Below are 17,378 nucleotides of genomic sequence, written 5' to 3'. Positions count from 1 at the left end.
TTCAAATAAACGTACTAAACATTGGTTCCTATAGTGGTGTATTCTTCAACAAAGATCACATTTGCTAACTTAACAGCAAAACCATAATAAAGTAAAACAGCAAACTGAGCAATGCTCACTGCAAGCAAGTTCAGCTCTAGATGTTAAATAAACGTATGATAAAAGACACTCCCACAAGCTCTTGTTTACAGGACTACGTTCCGGTAACCAGCTGGACGGAGTACTGGAAATAATAGAACCATAACGGTTCAAACGCGCATTCCCGCCATCTTGAAATGGCTGTCTCTCTATGAATAATTAAAGTTTCACAAAAAAGAAAAGAAGCAGCAATATATTGAGGATCATCTCGCAAAAGGTTATTTAAAAAATAACAAGGCTCAGAACCCAATTGCTATATCACAGCTTTGTAGAATTGCTTATTTTATGAAGTCTTATACCCACACACAATTTCTACATTTCATTTTTAGGAGAGACTATATTTGTTACGGAGACACGTGACGTATAACATACCGCTAAAATAAGAATTACCGAGCCTACCATTTATAGTCTGTTTTCTTTTTAGCGTCTTGACGAGTTTATTAATCCTTCACCTCTCTCCTTATTGGTGGTTCTCTTTCCCTCTCGGACCAATGGGAGGTGAATGGCTGTGCGGGGCGTGTTTGCAGCTTTGCTCCTCCTAACATGGTGTTGAGCGGCCGGACTAAGATGGCGTCTGGAGAGTGGAGCTGGAGGTTGCTGGTGCTTGCACTGCTCCCGGCGGGCCCCGCGGCGCAGGCCCCGCCCCCCGCGCTGATGGGTTTGCAACTCGAGGATCTCAAAAGTGCATCCTTTAACGGGGGTGTCATCCGCGTACCCCCTGGGCGCTCTTTCAGCCTTCGCCTTAATGGAGTGGGACTACTTAATGCGTCTTGGGCCTGGCTGGGTTTCTCAGGAGGTGGTGTTGGAACAGCTTGCCGTGGACTGGGGCCCCAAGGTGAGGGGCCACTGCAGCTGGAACCTCAGGAATGGGGAGGGCATTGGGGTCTGGTGACAGTGACTGTCCCAGAGGGGTCTCCTGCAGGGCTATATCACCTTTGCACAAGGACGGCTTCGGACCAGCCCTGGGATACCTTCGCTGATGCTGTGGTGGTAGTTGATGGGAAGGTGACTCCAAGTTGTCCACCCTGGCTCCTAGGTATCCTGGCAGCTCTGGCAGTGGTGCTCTCGGGTCTTGCACGCGGCTTGCAGCTTAGCTCCTTAAGCTTGGACCCTGTAGAACTGCATGTGCTGCGCGAATGTGGTTCTCAAACAGAACGCCGCAATGCAAAGCGCCTTGAGCGACTGCGACGATGTGGCACTGTGGCCCTCGTGGCAACTGTGATCCCGGCAGCGGTGGCCAACGCAGCGGCTGCTGTCCTGCTGTACCTGGCTTTGGGATTACCAGCTCCTGCCATCTTTTTGGCTGCGGGCTGCCTTATGTTGGCAGGCGAGCTGGCTCCAGCTGCTCTCGCTTCACGCTGGGGCCTGGTGCTGGGCGCCCGCTCTCTCTGGCTGACACACTTGTGTATGGCAGTTACTTTTCCTCTTTCTTTCCCGCTTGGCAAGCTGCTGGATCTGGCTTTCCGTCACGATATCAGTAGGTGTCTGCTGCGAGAGAAAGTGGTGGACATGATGCGCAATGGTGATCCTTATAACGAGTTTGTGAAAGAGGAGTTCAGTAAGGGTGCTCTGAGGAATAAGACTGTGGAGGACATCCTGACGCCGGTTCGAGACTGCTTCATGCTGAGTGCGGGTGCAGTGCTTGACTTCAGTACCATGTCACAGATCATGCAGAGCGGCTACACTCGCATCCCTGTCTATGAGGAGGAGCGGTCCAACATTGTGGACATCCTCTATGTCAAAGACTTAGGATTGGTGGACCCCGATGACTGCACGCCCCTCAGCACCATCACAAAGTTCTACAATCACCCACTGCACTTCGTCTTTAATGACACTAAGCTCGATGCCGTGTTGGAGGAGTTCAAGAGAGGTGAGGCCTAACTTGCTTAAATAGCATGGTTTGGAATTTAAGGGCACTGGATGGTATTTAGTTCTTACTGTACCTTCGCTATTGTCTGCCAATCAGTTTCAGAGTGTTTGCGAGCTCTAGTTTCTGTTCCTGCACAATACTTCTAGCCACCCCTTTTTTTCCTCTGTCCCAAGACGCAAAATAATGACAATAATAATACATACTTTTTTTGCTGTTTACAAGGAAAATGTATGCTAGCTTTGCCACCTGTACTTTTTGTCGCTTTGAAGTATTGAGAACCAACTAGACACTGGCTAGTATTTATAGTAGGCTGTTTTTAGATTTTCTTTTGTTTTCATGCATAATGTGAAGTGAATTGAAGTGTATTCTGCTGTCAGTACTGTATGTTTAGAGAGGCACAGAAGGTGTTAACAGCCCTACATGCCAACATTGTTTGCAGAATTAAGTCCTATTACTCCGGTTTTAACCTGCTTACAGAAAGAAAAGCGTGTTTGCCTAATTGGTAAATTGTTTATGGTATTAGCAGTATACCTAATTAAACTCATGCATGCTTCTGTGTGTAACTCTCGCGTAGTGCTTTTTTCTGTAGGGTACTTTTGTTCCTTGGCACACATATTTAAGGTTCAGTTTATAGCCCAGTGATGGTGGGTCGGGCAATACTATTATTTAAACTAGTGCCTTGTTTGTTTTGAGCAATGCTAAGAAGATTAGGCAAGGTAAAGACACAAGAAAAGGCTGAAATACCTTGTATAAACTCATTGTGAACATGACTCCCTTCAACATTAAGAACATGCAGGACAGTAAAATAGTTTGTCTTCTCTTAGTGTGGATTTCATAAATGACTCCAATCATTAAGGAGGGATTGGAACAAACAACATTTGGTATCAACACGAGAACATGGACTAAGACCGTAATAAAATCAAAGAGTAATGTGTAGGGGACTCAATGAAGTTAAACAAAACATCTTGGCAGGCTATTCAGAGACCAGGTGCCCAGAGAAAGGATTCACCAGAAACACAAAGGTAGCAAATAAACCTAATTGGCTGTGGTCGGAAAGGCAAATGCTGCAGGGAACGTATAGAGCAATGTTGCGCAGTCCTAGCAAAACAGATACATTTGGCAGAGAGGTGACATGAGCTGTTTCGGTCTCTGTTAAAGTTCAGAAGTGAGGCATTCTCTTGAAGTTCGTTAGGGAGAAAGTTTGACTTTGGGAGCCACACCTAAACAGTTATCTCAGCCTGGATTGTTTCTGAAAAGTGAAGACTACAGACATAGGTCATGACTTCTCAGAAGGTGGTGTTGGCTATTAGTATACATAGAGACAAGAGTCTTGTGGACCAAGCAGGTGGCGTTAAGAATATTCCTGCTAGCCAAAGAAACCAGTTAAAAAAAATACAAAGATGAGCACAATGTGGTAAAACACCTGGTCCAAGTTGCATAGTGGTCTGCAACTGTAAGAAGACTGAGACAAGTCTTGGTTGGTTCTTTCAGGAGGGTATTGCCACAATTCAATCGAGAGGGAACACAAGCTTAGTCACCTGAAAGCTTGCAGCAGATGCAGCGCTGTTTTTTTTACGTGGTGCAGTAGAAGTCTCTTTTCACCCAGGTTGAACCCAGAGGACTTATAGTTGGAGAGAAATCAGGAGTTCGTATTGGGGAAAGAGGAAACCCGGGATGTCTCGATGACATGGCAAAGAGAAGAAATTCCGTTTTTTGAGGGTTCAGTATAGGCAGCTATGATTGGAGGGAGTTGGATTTGGAGTATCATAAGTATATCTTTAGTAGAAGCTCCTAAATAAAGTTGCATATTGATGGTAAGATGCTCTGCAGTAACTAGCTCCCTAGGTGAGTCCTGACAGTTGTGGCTTCTGTGTACCCCGCCATTTTGTTTCCAAGAATGTTTTACATGCTTCAAACTATGGATAGAAATTAGTTTCCTCAATTTAATATCCCATGATACTCTGGTATTTGCAGACTGTTGTAAAATCCCTCGCATCCTGCCTCCCCATATGTCTCTGAAACACACCTCTTATTTGTTTATGGACAAAATGTATGGGACAGAGTGCAACCAAAGCCTTAAACCTATGTGGCATTCTGAGGAGTAACAATGTGAGCAATTTGCTATGGACTAATGCTGCAGGATTAGAGCCTTCGGTCTGCCAGGACCTAGAGGATCTGCCATCTCCAGATGTTTTTGAAAACTAGATACCAAGAGGAGTCCTGGGAGTTGTGATGTAGGTGTATCTCGTCACTTCTTGATATTCGCAATGCCCTGGAAATGCCAAATGATGACCATATAAAACAGTTTCCTCAATTGTATGTTCTTAAAACTTTATGATTTGCCAAATCTGCCAAACTTCTTCGGATTATAAACCGTATCCCTAATGCTTTCTAGTGCACGTCACACAAAAGAGGAGCCAACCGAAATTGTGACCATACGAAGTCAATGCATTCTTTACATTGTTTTCGTTATTGCCTCTTGTCCACTACATGATATACTCGCCCACACATGTGAAGTAACATTTGTATTGGCAGTCTAAGAATGCAGAACAATGGGAATTTTTCCATTGTATGAACATTTTAGTTTTTGACTGAACACAAGTGTTGTAAATTTTTTTTTTTTTTTTTATAGGCCCAATTTGACAACATCAAGAAATTCTGGGCAGAAAACTAGTGCAATCTTCGAAAATAATGCCTCCTTGGGTTACACTGGTATTCTTGTGAAACATGTCTGGTGTTTGTACTGATGACTGAGTGTCTGTTGAGGCTAAATACTAGCCTGGTTCTGTCATGTTTCATACCCTCAGCCAGGGATCTGTGGGATCTTGTTGTGAATGCAGGAGTCTACAACATTTTGAGTTAACAGTAAATTCCCTTGAATACACGTGGATAAATGTGAGGGAATAGTACTTTTGACCAATAATGTGCATTTGCATGGTAATATTTTCGAGGTGAATTTGCACAATGTGTGCAAGTCACATCATCTTTGATTCTCTTGTGTCACTACGTTTCAAAAATATGCGGGGTTGGTAGGGTTTCATTGGTTGCTTGGAGAAAGCTGTAAACAAAAATACAATGACACCACACTAGACAAATGTAGACAAAAAATAAATGGAAATCTATTGGATCATATGGAAACACAGGCAGACAAAAAGGCGCACAAACTAAAAGTGCCTTGTCTCTGCAGTATGCCTTTTTCTGTGCCTCAAATGTCTGTTCCCCAGTCTTGTGGTGCCGCATGGCACTAGCGCTGGGTACTCACGTTAGGGAAATCAGCAGTAACATCAGCGCTAGCTTGTGTGGAATAAAAACGGGTTCCAAACATTGGAGGTGCAGACCGAGCCGGGTTGCACAGAGACCTGGCACAGGTAGTCTGTGTGCAGCGATGAATGGTGGCGTCGGCATGCGTTAGCATATTAAGGTTTGATGTGTAGGTTTTACTAATGCTTTTAACTAATTGTCTGGTGTCTCTAAATGTTAACATTTCATCCCGTTTTAGAATTGGATCATGTGTTTAAAAAGTTGCCTGAAAAATCCAGTTTTAGAGCATCTGTACATGGCAATGCTTTATGAAAGTCATGGTCCATAGTAGAGTCCTTACTGTCACAAAGGAAGGTTTAAAGTTAGTCTCAGAAAATCTGATCACAATGGAGGGGAGTTGCTCAGTGTTGATATCAAGGAAACCATAAATCTCTTTCGCTGCCAAGTGACGGCTGTAAGAAATTCCTTCTCAGTAGTTTAGGAGTTGTTGCATTTAAGGCAAATCCTGCCTCCCAATCAGTTTTTCTGCTACGGTCTGTGATGACGGCAGATATGGAACTTGCATTTGAGACTCATGCAGTCTCAAATGTTCAGCTTTGATGTGATCGGTAATGGATGGGGTCACATGGGTGAGAGAAAGGGATTATTCCGAGATTACCTGGCCACATTCATATTTGATTGTCTTCAGGATTTATAAGCTCTGGAGTTTATGGTAATGGGATGTGTTGTGATATATGTGATCACGTCATATTCAGGAGTGTGGGGCACATTACAAGTAATATGCCTGGAAGAATGCTCTGAAGTATTAGAATTGGAGTGCGGCTGACTCTTCTGGAGTGGAATTGCTGAGTGGGGGTTTGAATGGGCGCTTAAAAGAGCAGTTTCGGGAAGGAGAATGCTTTTGGAAGGGCGATGAATGCTGGGTTTTTCTGTCTTTGTGTATTCTCATACATGTGAATCGGCTTCACTTTAATGACAAAGCATTTCACTTTGAGGAATAGCTAAGAGATTAGTTCACTGGTCAAATTACTGTAATACAATATGGAATGGGTAATTACACATGTGAATCATGCCAATGGGCTGTTTAGTTCTGCTGCTGTTTTGTTGCAGATGGGCTTCAACAGGAGGTTGGTTGGCCGAACAAGAATTGATTCAAGGATGGTGGTGGCGACTGCAAGATCATAAAGTTTGGTTCTTGAAAGTACTTGTGGTTTGTTTCCCTAGCTTTGATCCAGGTTACTGTACACATTACTTCAATGTACGCAGGCATTTTGCAGTCTGCTTTCGTTCTCTTAGGGCTGTGTGGGTCTTAGGTACAGGGGAGCAGATGATGTTCAACTCATGTGGGAACCAAACCCCACTAATTCATTGAACCCTAGTAATTCAGACACTCCTAAATATACATTTGCCGGTTTGGCTCCAGTTTGAGAATAAAATCAAATAGTAACTGGTACCACTCAATATCTGAGTTTGAGATCAAAAACAAGTTTAGAGATTTATTACAGAAATCTTAATATACAAGTACAGATAAATGTAGTAAATGCCATGAAGGCTCAGATACAAAATTATAAAATCAAGAATATTTAAATCCTAATTAAATGGAAATACCCCTCTAAGTATTTAAGTGTCAGACTCACAAAGAGGATTGACTGCGTCCTAAGGGAGAAGAAAAGTCTTAAGAAAAATTGATATTCTAGGGAGTAAAATGAGAAGTCACCCGCAAGCTTCCAAAACTATGGGTATTTATACAATTAAAACATTTAGCAAAACTGCAGAATCCGCATGACATGAACATCATTAGCTCACACTCACATTGGAGAAATCAAAAGTAAGAATGTTACTCTAAATTTTCTTTAGCACTAACCCATTTTCTAAGGTAGAAGAATTCTTCCATAACTTCCACAGCAACAGTACCGCGACTTTTGCAGCTACTCCGGCCTCCGTGCACTTCCGGCAGAAATCCTTTGTGCACAGTCCAGCCTGGGTCCACGGCACTCTAACCTGCATTGCACGACTTTCTAAGTTGGTCTCCGGCGACGTGGGACTCCTTTGTGCGACTTCGGGTGAGCACCGTTTCACGCATCCTCGTAGTGCCTGTTTCTGGCACTTCTCCGGGTGCTACCTTCTTCAGAGAGGGCTCCTTGTCTTGCTCGACGTCCCCTCTCTCTGCTGGTCCAATTTGCGACCTCCTGGTCCCTCCTGGGCCCCAGCAGCGTCCAAAAACGCTAACCGCACGATTTGCAGCTAGCAAGGCTAGTTGGCGTTCTTTCGGCGGGAAAACACTTCTGCACGACTCTCCACGGCGAGAGGGATCCGTCCACCAAAGGGGAAGTCTCTAGCCCTTTTCGTTCCTGCAGAAACCTCAGCTTCTTCTGTCCAGTAGAAGCTTTTTTTTTACACCCGCAGCTGGCATTTCCTGGGCATCTGCCCATCTCCGACTTGCTTGTGACTTTTGGACTTGGTCCCCTTGTTCCACAGGTACCCTAGATTGGAAATCCACAGTTGTTGCATTGTTGGTTTGTGTCTTTCCTGCATTATTCCTCTAACACGACTACTTTGTCCTTAGGGGAACTTTAGTGCACTTTGCACTCACTTTTCAGGGTCTTGGGGAGGGTTATTTTTCTAACTCTCACTATTTTCTAATAGTTCCAGCGACCCTCTACAAGGTCACATAGGTTTGGGGTCCATTCGTGGTTCGCATTCCACTTTTGGAGTATATGGTTTGTGTTGCCCCTATCCCTATGTTTCCCCCATTGCATCCTATTGTAACTATACATTGTTTGCACTGTTTTCTAAGACTATACTGCATATTTTTGCTATTGTGTATATATATCTTGTGTATATTTCCTATCCTCTCACTGAGGGTACACTCTAAGATACTTCGGCATATTGTCATAAAAATAAAGTACCTTTATTTTTAGTATAACTGTGTATTGTGTTTTCTTATGATATTGTGCATATGACACTAGGTGGTACTGTAGTAGCTTCACACGTCTCCTAGTTCAGCCTAAGCTGCTCTGCTAAGCTACCATTATCTATCAGCCTAAGCTGCTAGACACCCTATACACTAATAAGGGATAACTGGGCCTGGTGCAAGGTGCAAGTACCCCTTGGTACTCACTACAAGCCAGTCCAGCCTCCTACATTGGAAGCAGCGACGGGATAAGTGCTTTGAGACAACTTACCACTCTTGTCATTGTACTTTTCATAAGAGAAAAATATACAAAACAAGGTCAGTGTATATACACATAGCCAAAAAGTTTTGCATTCCCTCTTTTCACTCTTTTCTAAGTGCTGAAAAGTACTTCTAACTTTCTAAAAAGTTTCAAAAGTTTTTTTTCTCTGTCTTTCTAAAAGCTCTGACAAACTTTTTATCTTTTTCTATCACTTTAACTCTCTCTAAAAATGTCTGGCACAGGCCAAAATGTTGATCTGTCCAAACTTGCATATGATCACCTTAGCTGGAAAGGAGCAAGGAGTCTCTGCATAGAGAGAGGTTTGAGTGTAGGGAAGAATCCTTCCTTAGAACTGTTAATTAACATGCTTAGAGTACAGGATAAGGCCATAAGTGCCCAATCTGTTGAAAAAGTAGCTAATGGTTCTCAATCTAATCCAGGGACTCCCCCAGGAAAAGATTCAGGAAAGAAACTTCCTAGCCTGCCCATTACTAGACAGTCTAGCATAGTTGGTAATGATGATGAGCCACACCATATAAATAGTGTTGTCTCACATCATAGCAAAAGCATTTATTCTCACCATACTGGTAGTGATGTTTCTGTTAGCCAAGCTGTTAGGGTGGCTTCTGTAAGGGACAGGTCTCCTTCTGTCCATTCTCACCATACTTCTGTACACTCTAAGATACTTTGGCATATTGTCATAAAAATAAAGTACCTTTATTTTTAGTATAACTGTGTATTGTGTTTTCTTATGATATTGTGCATATGACACTAAGTGGTACTGTAGTAGCTTCACACATCTCCTAGTTCAGCCTAAGCTGCTCTGCTAAGCTACCATTATCTATCAGCCTAAGCTGCTAGACACCCTATACATTAATAAGGGATAACTGGGCCTGGTGCAAGGTGCAAGTACCCCTTGGTACTCACTACAAGCCAGTCCAGCCTCCTACACTTGCTCTGCCTCCTCGTGAGACTCCTTATGTTTTAATAGAGGTGGAATGAACTATGTTTTACGCTTGTGCAAGCTGCTGCTTCTTCCCTTCAAACTGGAGGATGGCCACTGTTGAAAGCTGACTTCATTTAGATTATTTAGAGTTCCATCAAAGGTTTGAGGACCTGCTATTACACAATCCTTTCCTGGTTGAGTGGGTGAGGAGAAATTTAAGGCATAGCCCTGTTGATTATGGATGTTCCTACCCTTGGGGAGCAGTTCCAGCAATTGGGAGGACTGGGCCCTACTTTTTTTTTTTTTTTTTTTGGAGACCTTTGGATTTTGTTTTAGCTTTCCAGTGTATGCTTCCTCTGTCCTCTTTGCCCTGGTGGACCTATTTTGGTTTGCGGTAGATGTTTGTTTATACTTGGTGTTTTAGTATTTTTTTTAAAAAAATCTGTGAATTGATTAAGTTTTTTTTTTTATGTGCTTATTGTAGCTTTTCTTTAACAGTAAAACTATCTTTAAAAAACAATTAAGAATTTACATATAAAAATAAGATGAACTGAAAAGGCAAAAGGGTCCTAGCACCTTATAGGGAAAGATACAACCACATATGTATTTATAGTGCTAAAGTACAAGGTGCTACTAAGCAAGTAACATGCAAATCTAATGGCAAATTTATCTTAAGTGCATCTGTGGAGTTATGATTTGGGATTGTGAGATGAGGCATTTTTAGATGTATCTCGTATGTCTGCTCTAGTGTCTGTGGATGCAAATACTGCCAACACATTGAGTTTGAGACTATGCAGCTCGGTTTCCAGTACACAACACCCAAAAATTATTTTAGACTAAAAAAAACACCCCAAACAATTGAATGTCATACCCAGTTCAAAAGATAGTTTGAGGGTCCCATGGCCTGTACATCAATATCTTTATACAGAAAAACAATTGCTACATGGCATGTGCAGTCTGTCCAGCAGTGAGCCCAGATAAGGATGAATCAGTCTTCTCACTGATTTTTGCTTCAGTAACATTGGTAATAGTAGGTGAGCAGCCATTACAGAGTATGTCAGGAGTGCTTTTTAGATCAGTTTCTCCGTTTAGTCCATGATTCAAAATTCACAATCACCAAAATGACTTTGTTCTCCATTAAGTGAAACTGCATCAGAATAAAGGATGCACACTAAATGAGTGAGACCAAGGCGTTCGACTCCTATCCACTGAGTGACACTGTTTTAAAATGTAAGACAATGTGCTCCAAGAAGTGAAACCAGTGCCCAGTGAATGAGACTGCGCTCAAAGCGTCTGATATAAACCTAATAAGAGAAACTATGCAGCAAGGGGTTTGACATGTACACAGAGGAACTGAGCACACATTTGTGGGGGAGAGACTATGCATCAAATGAGTGTGCCTATACTCCAGAAGTGGGTTAGCAACCATGCGAGTGAGGCTGTGCTCCCAAAAGTGAAACATACAGTGAGCGAGATCACTAAAACTCATCCACAAAGAATTGTATGCTTCTTAGAAATAAAACATTTAGGCGACAAATTATTGCAGTATCATCATTATATCAGAGCTTTGATAAAGCTTCTCTGTTTATGCAAGGGCTTATATTAGGCCAGAGTCTGGATCCTAGCAAGGCTCTGATTATGCATCCTTGCGGATTTTACCGGACTCCAAATACTATTCCCAGATTCTGCTTGTAGGTTTAGCCAACTTTCTGATCCTGGTAGGGCTCTGAATGTGTCGGCACCAGTTTAGCTACCTGCAGTGTTCAACAAATATCATTGTACAATTTCTCTTATTCTTACATAAATGTTCGAAGAAGGAAGGACTTAATTTTCAGAGGAAGCGACTTGTGAATTATTGTGAGCATTTACTCGTGTTATTGTAAATATACCCAGATTTTACTTGTGGCAGTTGATGACTGGACCACAAGAGGATCAGCGAACCCCCCCCCCCCCCCCCCGCAGTCTGACCTTTTCCCCCCTGACCGCACTACCACTTGAGCAAATTACTTAATCACAGTGTGCCTCAGTTCCCGTGTTGCCAGGCCCCTTGTATATGTGTGAACGCTTTCGTTTTCACAACTAGATGAACTTTGGAAGGTCTTGTTAGAGTTCAAATGTTATAGACCCAATATTTAGGCTATTTAGAAGTGTCGGTTTGCCTTACATTAACAAAAGTTGGTTTTTACTCAAAAGAATTTACTCAGATTATGATTTCCATATTCACAAATCTACTCATGGGCTGGAAACCGGTTTAAAGTGGTAGTTTCATGGCTGGAATGCCCACTGAGTTTATGCAAACTTAAATGCTTAACTATTTTCATCTCTCCAAATCCTCTCCACTCTGGTAAAGATTGAGACTGCACTCCTGACAAAACCAGAAGTGCACTATTCGTAGAAAAAGGAGTTCCCTGGTAGTTTAGGTCTGGAAGGCTTTCACCCTATAGAGCAAAAGAATATGATGTTTTAGAGAATTTGCACTTGCTCAACACCGTTTACATTGAGCAAACGTATGGTTGTTTGTTCACTGGAATTTACAGCTGTTTGCTAGGAGTGTGGAAAACTGCAACAGTTGTAGGTTTGCAGAAAAACTTCTGGAAACGTTTGTGAATCACTGAAAGTTGTATATCTACCTTTATAGATATGAAGGCGAAATTTGTGAATTTCCTTAGCAAAAGGGCCACACTTTTGTTTTAAGTCAAGCCTAGGCAGCGCATATGCACGCTCTCTCGAGTGCTGCATCTGCTTCTGTGGGCATTCACCAAACCAATCATTTTCATTCATTCCTTGGCCCTCCTTTCAAAATTACTTTGGTTTCTTTGGTAAATGCTTCACATTTGTCCCGCCTTTTAGTTGTTTTGTTACCGTCCTGGAGACTGACCCTGTCACATGGATCAGTTTACTTCTCGCCATTTAGTTAGTTTTGACGCACTACTTTTTTTCTTCTTTTGACTCTGCTTGCTGTGGTTTCCTGTTAGTGTTGGCGCCTGTCCCAATTCAGTTAATCTCCCTCTGCGGCACGTCCCTCCACCACCTCCAACCTGTCGTTCTGTTTGGTGTGTTTTTATTTGCAGTTGCTCATGTTTCTTCTTTTTCCCCCTCCCATCTACTACTCGGATCGGGTACTCTGTAGAGTTGAAGGCAAGAAGCATCTGCTTGTGCCGCTTTCGCAACTCTACTTCTGCTGGTATTGTGGAGAGATTTGCTCCATGGAATGCATTTCTCATGAGATGAGCCTCAGTCACTGCCCTGTCCCTAGTGTACCGTCTGAGTGATTCACTGCTGCACCTGTACTGCAAGCCAGCCTGCCATTCTCATGCCTCTCGGTGAATGTTTGTTATTATTATATAGAATTGTTAAATTATATTGTACTTCTAAAGCAAAGAACTTGTGCCCTTGTGTAATGATATTTGTGTTTTGACCACTGACTCCATGTTGCACCACATTGCACATAGCTTGTCCACCGTCACGTAAGCGGTCATCAGATGGAGACTTCATTTTGTATTTAGCTTAGCCTTAGCTTCGCTGCCACGTTAAAAGCTGCAAGTATTTTCCATGCCCGTGTTATGCAACAAGTTTTTTTTTTTTTTTACTCATGTTTTTATTATACGTGTCTGTTCTTTCTCATCAAGAGCTAAGGCATAACATGGGGGAGTTAAGCTGATAAGAACGTGTTAGGATGATGTTTGTTACGTCAGGGAACGTTTTTGTTTTGGGAGAGGCACCTTGGGATTGTGGCCAGTTTCAAAATGTTCGTTTCAAAACGGACCTAGCCAGCATTTTTGAACAACAAATTGTGGAGTGGGGGGTGGGGTTCTAGAAATCCCTTCTCCGGCCTGCTTAAAGTATGTAAAAGACCAAAGGTTGACGGTGAGGAGATTCAGAGACCTCAGTCAGGCTCAGGACGCTGACTCCTGTTGTCCCGTGAGGGTAGTTCTCACTTTCTCCTGACAGTCGATCTGGGGTCTACGACTTGAAATGCTGGGAGAAAGATGAAGGGGCAACTGTGCCCCATGATGATGAAGTTTTACTATTTAGTTGCTTTGCATTGTGTTTAAATGGAGAAAAAAAAATACAAAAAAAACATATATATATATATATATATATATATATGTGTGTATATATATATATATTTATTTATATCTCTGTATCTTTGCATGTGTATATATTTGCTGTTGATTGAAGATTCTTTGTACATGTTTTCATTTAATTACTGCTCACATTTTAAACGTGCACTTTTGGTTGTACTGACCTTCCTCTACGAGCCTGCCAGCGTGATTTAATAAACGCATTCAGTAGACTAAGAGGTGCATTCCAGAGATTCTTTTCAGTGTGTGCGTGTGTGTATTTCAGCTCTGTCAGCAGTGAAGCAAAGCACCTTGTCAACACAAAGCAGCATTTTATTTTATTTTTCTTTTATCGGAACATTGGAGCATCAGCATTTCTCCTCCCTGCATTGGTAGATTCCACAGCCTGTCTTGTTCTTCCTCTCCTTCAGCGCCCCCACCCCCCAAGTCTGGAATTACTTGTCTGAATGTTTGTCGTCACCTGCCTTGTATGCTCGGACTGCACACAATAACATGCCCTGGCTGCAGCATGCATTTGGGAAGAGTGTTTTTACATTGGAAGGAACACATTAAGCAAAAGTAATACCCTCTGGGTTGTTTGACCCCCTAGTAAAATTTTAGAACGCATCAATCTTCACTATTACGAGTGAATGCGTCTTGTGTGCACTTTTCAGGCTGCTGGGACAGTCGGGAGATCCGTTAAAGTTTACTTCGTAAAGCAAACTTTTTATTTATATGTTATCTTCTCTGTTATAAAACAGTATTTAACTGGCTACACGGAAATCTCTGCCTGCCTTCAGTTAATTTAGCGAAAAAACACACAATAGCAATTGTTAGTAGGTTTTACGGCCAGGCTTTCCCCTTATTCAGTGATTCCTGGATTACAGCATTTGAAGGAATGCTGTGGCAATCCAGAGTGAAGGTGTGCAGTTTCGCTAGGTCATTTATTGGCAGACACCTGTAGTTGTCAGCAATAGGGTGAGCAATAAATGTCTGTAGCCCTAGAAAGCCCAGAGTCAAGGGCTGCAGGAATTCATGACTGTGTTGCAGTACTAGAGTACAAGGCGGGGCAGGAGGGGGAATACCCGGAACAACTGGCCAACTCTATTCACAGGCCACCCACCCCCCCCCCCCCCCCCCACCCCCGCTGCTCAACATGCCCCCCTGGGCTTGGCCCTCCCCCTATGGGCCACCAAACCAATTCCAAGCCCCGTTGTATCCCCAGCCACAAACGACCTGGTCCTATCCCAATGTTCCTTTTTTTGGGAGAGGCCCCGGACGGGGAAAGGGCAGGAAAAAAGGGAGTAAGTTGGAACCTAAAGGAGGGATTAACAGACGAATCCCCCAGTACAAGCAGAGTATTAGCAAGGGATCCACCACCGTTGTCAACCTGAGCCCAAGAGTACTAAATACCAATGAGCTCCAAGCCCTAGAGAAAGGTCTGGGTTTTGTCCCTACCCCAAAACTTGATATCTTCAAACTAAGGATAGAACTAGCAGAGTTCTTTCGCAAGATCAGACTGAGAACCTTTTTTCTTATGAACCCCGAATCCAATATAGAACAAGAAAGGAACACCGGGCTACGTCCCAAATCCAAGTTCACTCCCTCCCCTCACCTGATGCCACCAGAAGTCTTGGCATTTGAGAAATCAGTGAGTAGGAGGATCGACAACTTACAGAACACACAAAGGGAGATCTTCCACAATATCAGTACCGAAGAACTCACAGCCCTCCAGAACCTTAGCAATGACTCCTCCATCACTATTAAACCAGCCGATAAGGGCGGGGCCATAGTGATAATGCCCACAGTGATGTACAATACTGAATGTCTACGCCTACTGAACAACGACCATCACTATAAGAAACTATCAAGGGACCCGACAGAAGAGGTCAGGGAAGAAATCACTTTCCTGATCGACAAGGGTATGAACAACGGGTGGATCACTAAACATGAGGCCGCCTTCCTCAACCAATCTGACCCCAAAACTCCGTACTTCTACATCTTGCCCAAAATTCACAAAAATAAACACCCACCCCCGGGAAGACCAATAGTCTCCGGGATTGGCTCCATACTAGAACCATTGTCCCAATTTTGCGACTGGTTCCTCCAACCACTCGTGAAACAAATTCCCACATACCTCAAAGACACAACAGATGTGCTCTCCCTTTTAGATACCCTGGAATTTGATAAAGACAAAGAACATCTCATAACACTAGATGTGGAATCATTATATACCAACATTCCACAGGAGGCAACTCTGGAAGTGGTTAGTGACCTACTAAATAGGGGTATCTGGAACTACATTACCCCCCCAGAATTTATCCTGGACTTAGCTCATCTGGCCCTTACTAGAAACTTCTTTGAGTTCGATAAGAACTTCTTCTTACAGATCCAGGGCACTTCTATGGGTAGCACTTTCGCTCCAAGCCTGGCATGCCTATATGTGGATCACTTCGAGAAAGAAATGGTCCTCACTGAAGAGAACCCATATGTCAATCATATCAGGCTATGGAAGAGATACATTGATGACATCCTGGTCATCTGGAGAGGCACAAGGGAAGAAGCAAATATTTGTATCACTTGGCTGAACACCTTGAATCCCTTTCTGAGATTCACAGCCACACTGGGTGACCCAGCGGTCTCCTTTCTTGACTTATTAATAACAGAAAGAAATGGCTCACTGGCAACAGAAGTATTCTACAAACCTACTGATCGAAACACTCTCCTTCAGTTCCAGAGCTTCCATCCACGCTCCCTCAAGGAAAACCTGCCAGTGGGCCAATTTCTCCGTCTTCGGCGGAACTGTACCGAACTAACAGATTATAAAAAACATGCGCAGCAGCTCACTAACAAACTTCGAGCAAGAGGATACCCGGACCATCTACTGAGAAGAGCCGATAAACGTGCTCGTGTGAGCCCTAGAGACACCCTACTGCATCCTAGCAGCAGAGCTAGTAAGGGAGACCCATTGATCTGTGTGACTACATTTAACCCAGCGTCTGATATGATCAAAAAGATACTAAATGAAAACTGGAAAATCCTCACTTCTGGGGGTCTTCCCTTTCAGATTCCAATGAATGCCTATAAAAAAGCAAAAAGTATTCGGGATATGATCCTACATACACGCCCACGGGTAAACCCTACCACAAGTAGACAAAGGACCCTTTGGGACCTGCCTCCCCCCAAAGGACACTTTCCATGCGGCAGCTGCAGCGTGTGCGCACTCACCAAGAAAACCCTTACACTTGATTTAGGACTACGGACGCCCTGGGAACTGAGACAATTAACAAATTGCAACAGCAAAAACGTGGTATATATGATCACATGCCCCTGTGACAAGAGATACATTGGGATGACAACGAGAAAAGTGGGCACACGCATCGTCGAACATAGGAGCACCATCCGGTGCAAAAGAGATGCCACAAGACTCACTGAGCATTATATCTCCAATAATCACCATCCTGACCACATGCAATGGGTGGTGTTGGACCAATTGAAATCAACAACAATCAATGCCAAACATAAACTATTACTATATGAACAGAGGTGGATATGGAGGCTGCAAACAGACACTAGAGGATTGAATGACAATATCCAGTGGTCATCTTTAGCTTGATGACTAGATGTCTTTATGATTCCCTCCCCATATGAGAGTCCCCCCTGGGGCCTTATAATGCCCTACTGCGGGTTCCACTACCCACCCGCTTGTTATTATTTTTGACCAGGGGAGTACCCCTATTAACCAGATCAGTCTCCTCTCTCCTGCCATCAGAGCTATTGTCGCTCATTTTCTCTCTCTCTCTCTCTCAAATCTTGTTCCTTTCCTCTTCTGCACATACCCCTCTATTCTCTCGTTCCCTGTCGTCTTTTCCCTCCTCTTTCCCCTTTCCTTCTTCCTTTTCTTCCCCCCCCTCGTCGCTCTC

The 17,378-nt window shown here is 43.3% G+C and overlaps 1 protein-coding gene across 2 annotated transcripts in view; it reads left to right on the top strand.

The window, feature by feature from the left end:
- The first annotated feature begins 633 nt into the window (after window positions 1-633).
- The window catches only part of CNNM3 (cyclin and CBS domain divalent metal cation transport mediator 3), a 154,791-nt gene continuing 138,046 nt past the window's right edge, over window positions 634-17,378 (top strand). For both annotated transcript variants that reach the window (XM_069214400.1, XM_069214401.1), the window contains exon 1: window positions 634-2,008. In XM_069214400.1, the coding sequence (XP_069070501.1) occupies window positions 682-2,008 (1,327 nt within the window). In that variant the 5' untranslated portion in view covers window positions 634-681. The remainder of the gene's footprint in view (window positions 2,009-17,378) is intronic.

This window comes from Pleurodeles waltl, chromosome 11 (genome assembly GCF_031143425.1).
Source record: "Pleurodeles waltl isolate 20211129_DDA chromosome 11, aPleWal1.hap1.20221129, whole genome shotgun sequence".
In the NCBI taxonomy this organism is placed as follows: Eukaryota; Metazoa; Chordata; class Amphibia; order Caudata; family Salamandridae; genus Pleurodeles; species Pleurodeles waltl.
This window is presented reverse-complemented; position numbering and strand designations above follow the sequence as displayed.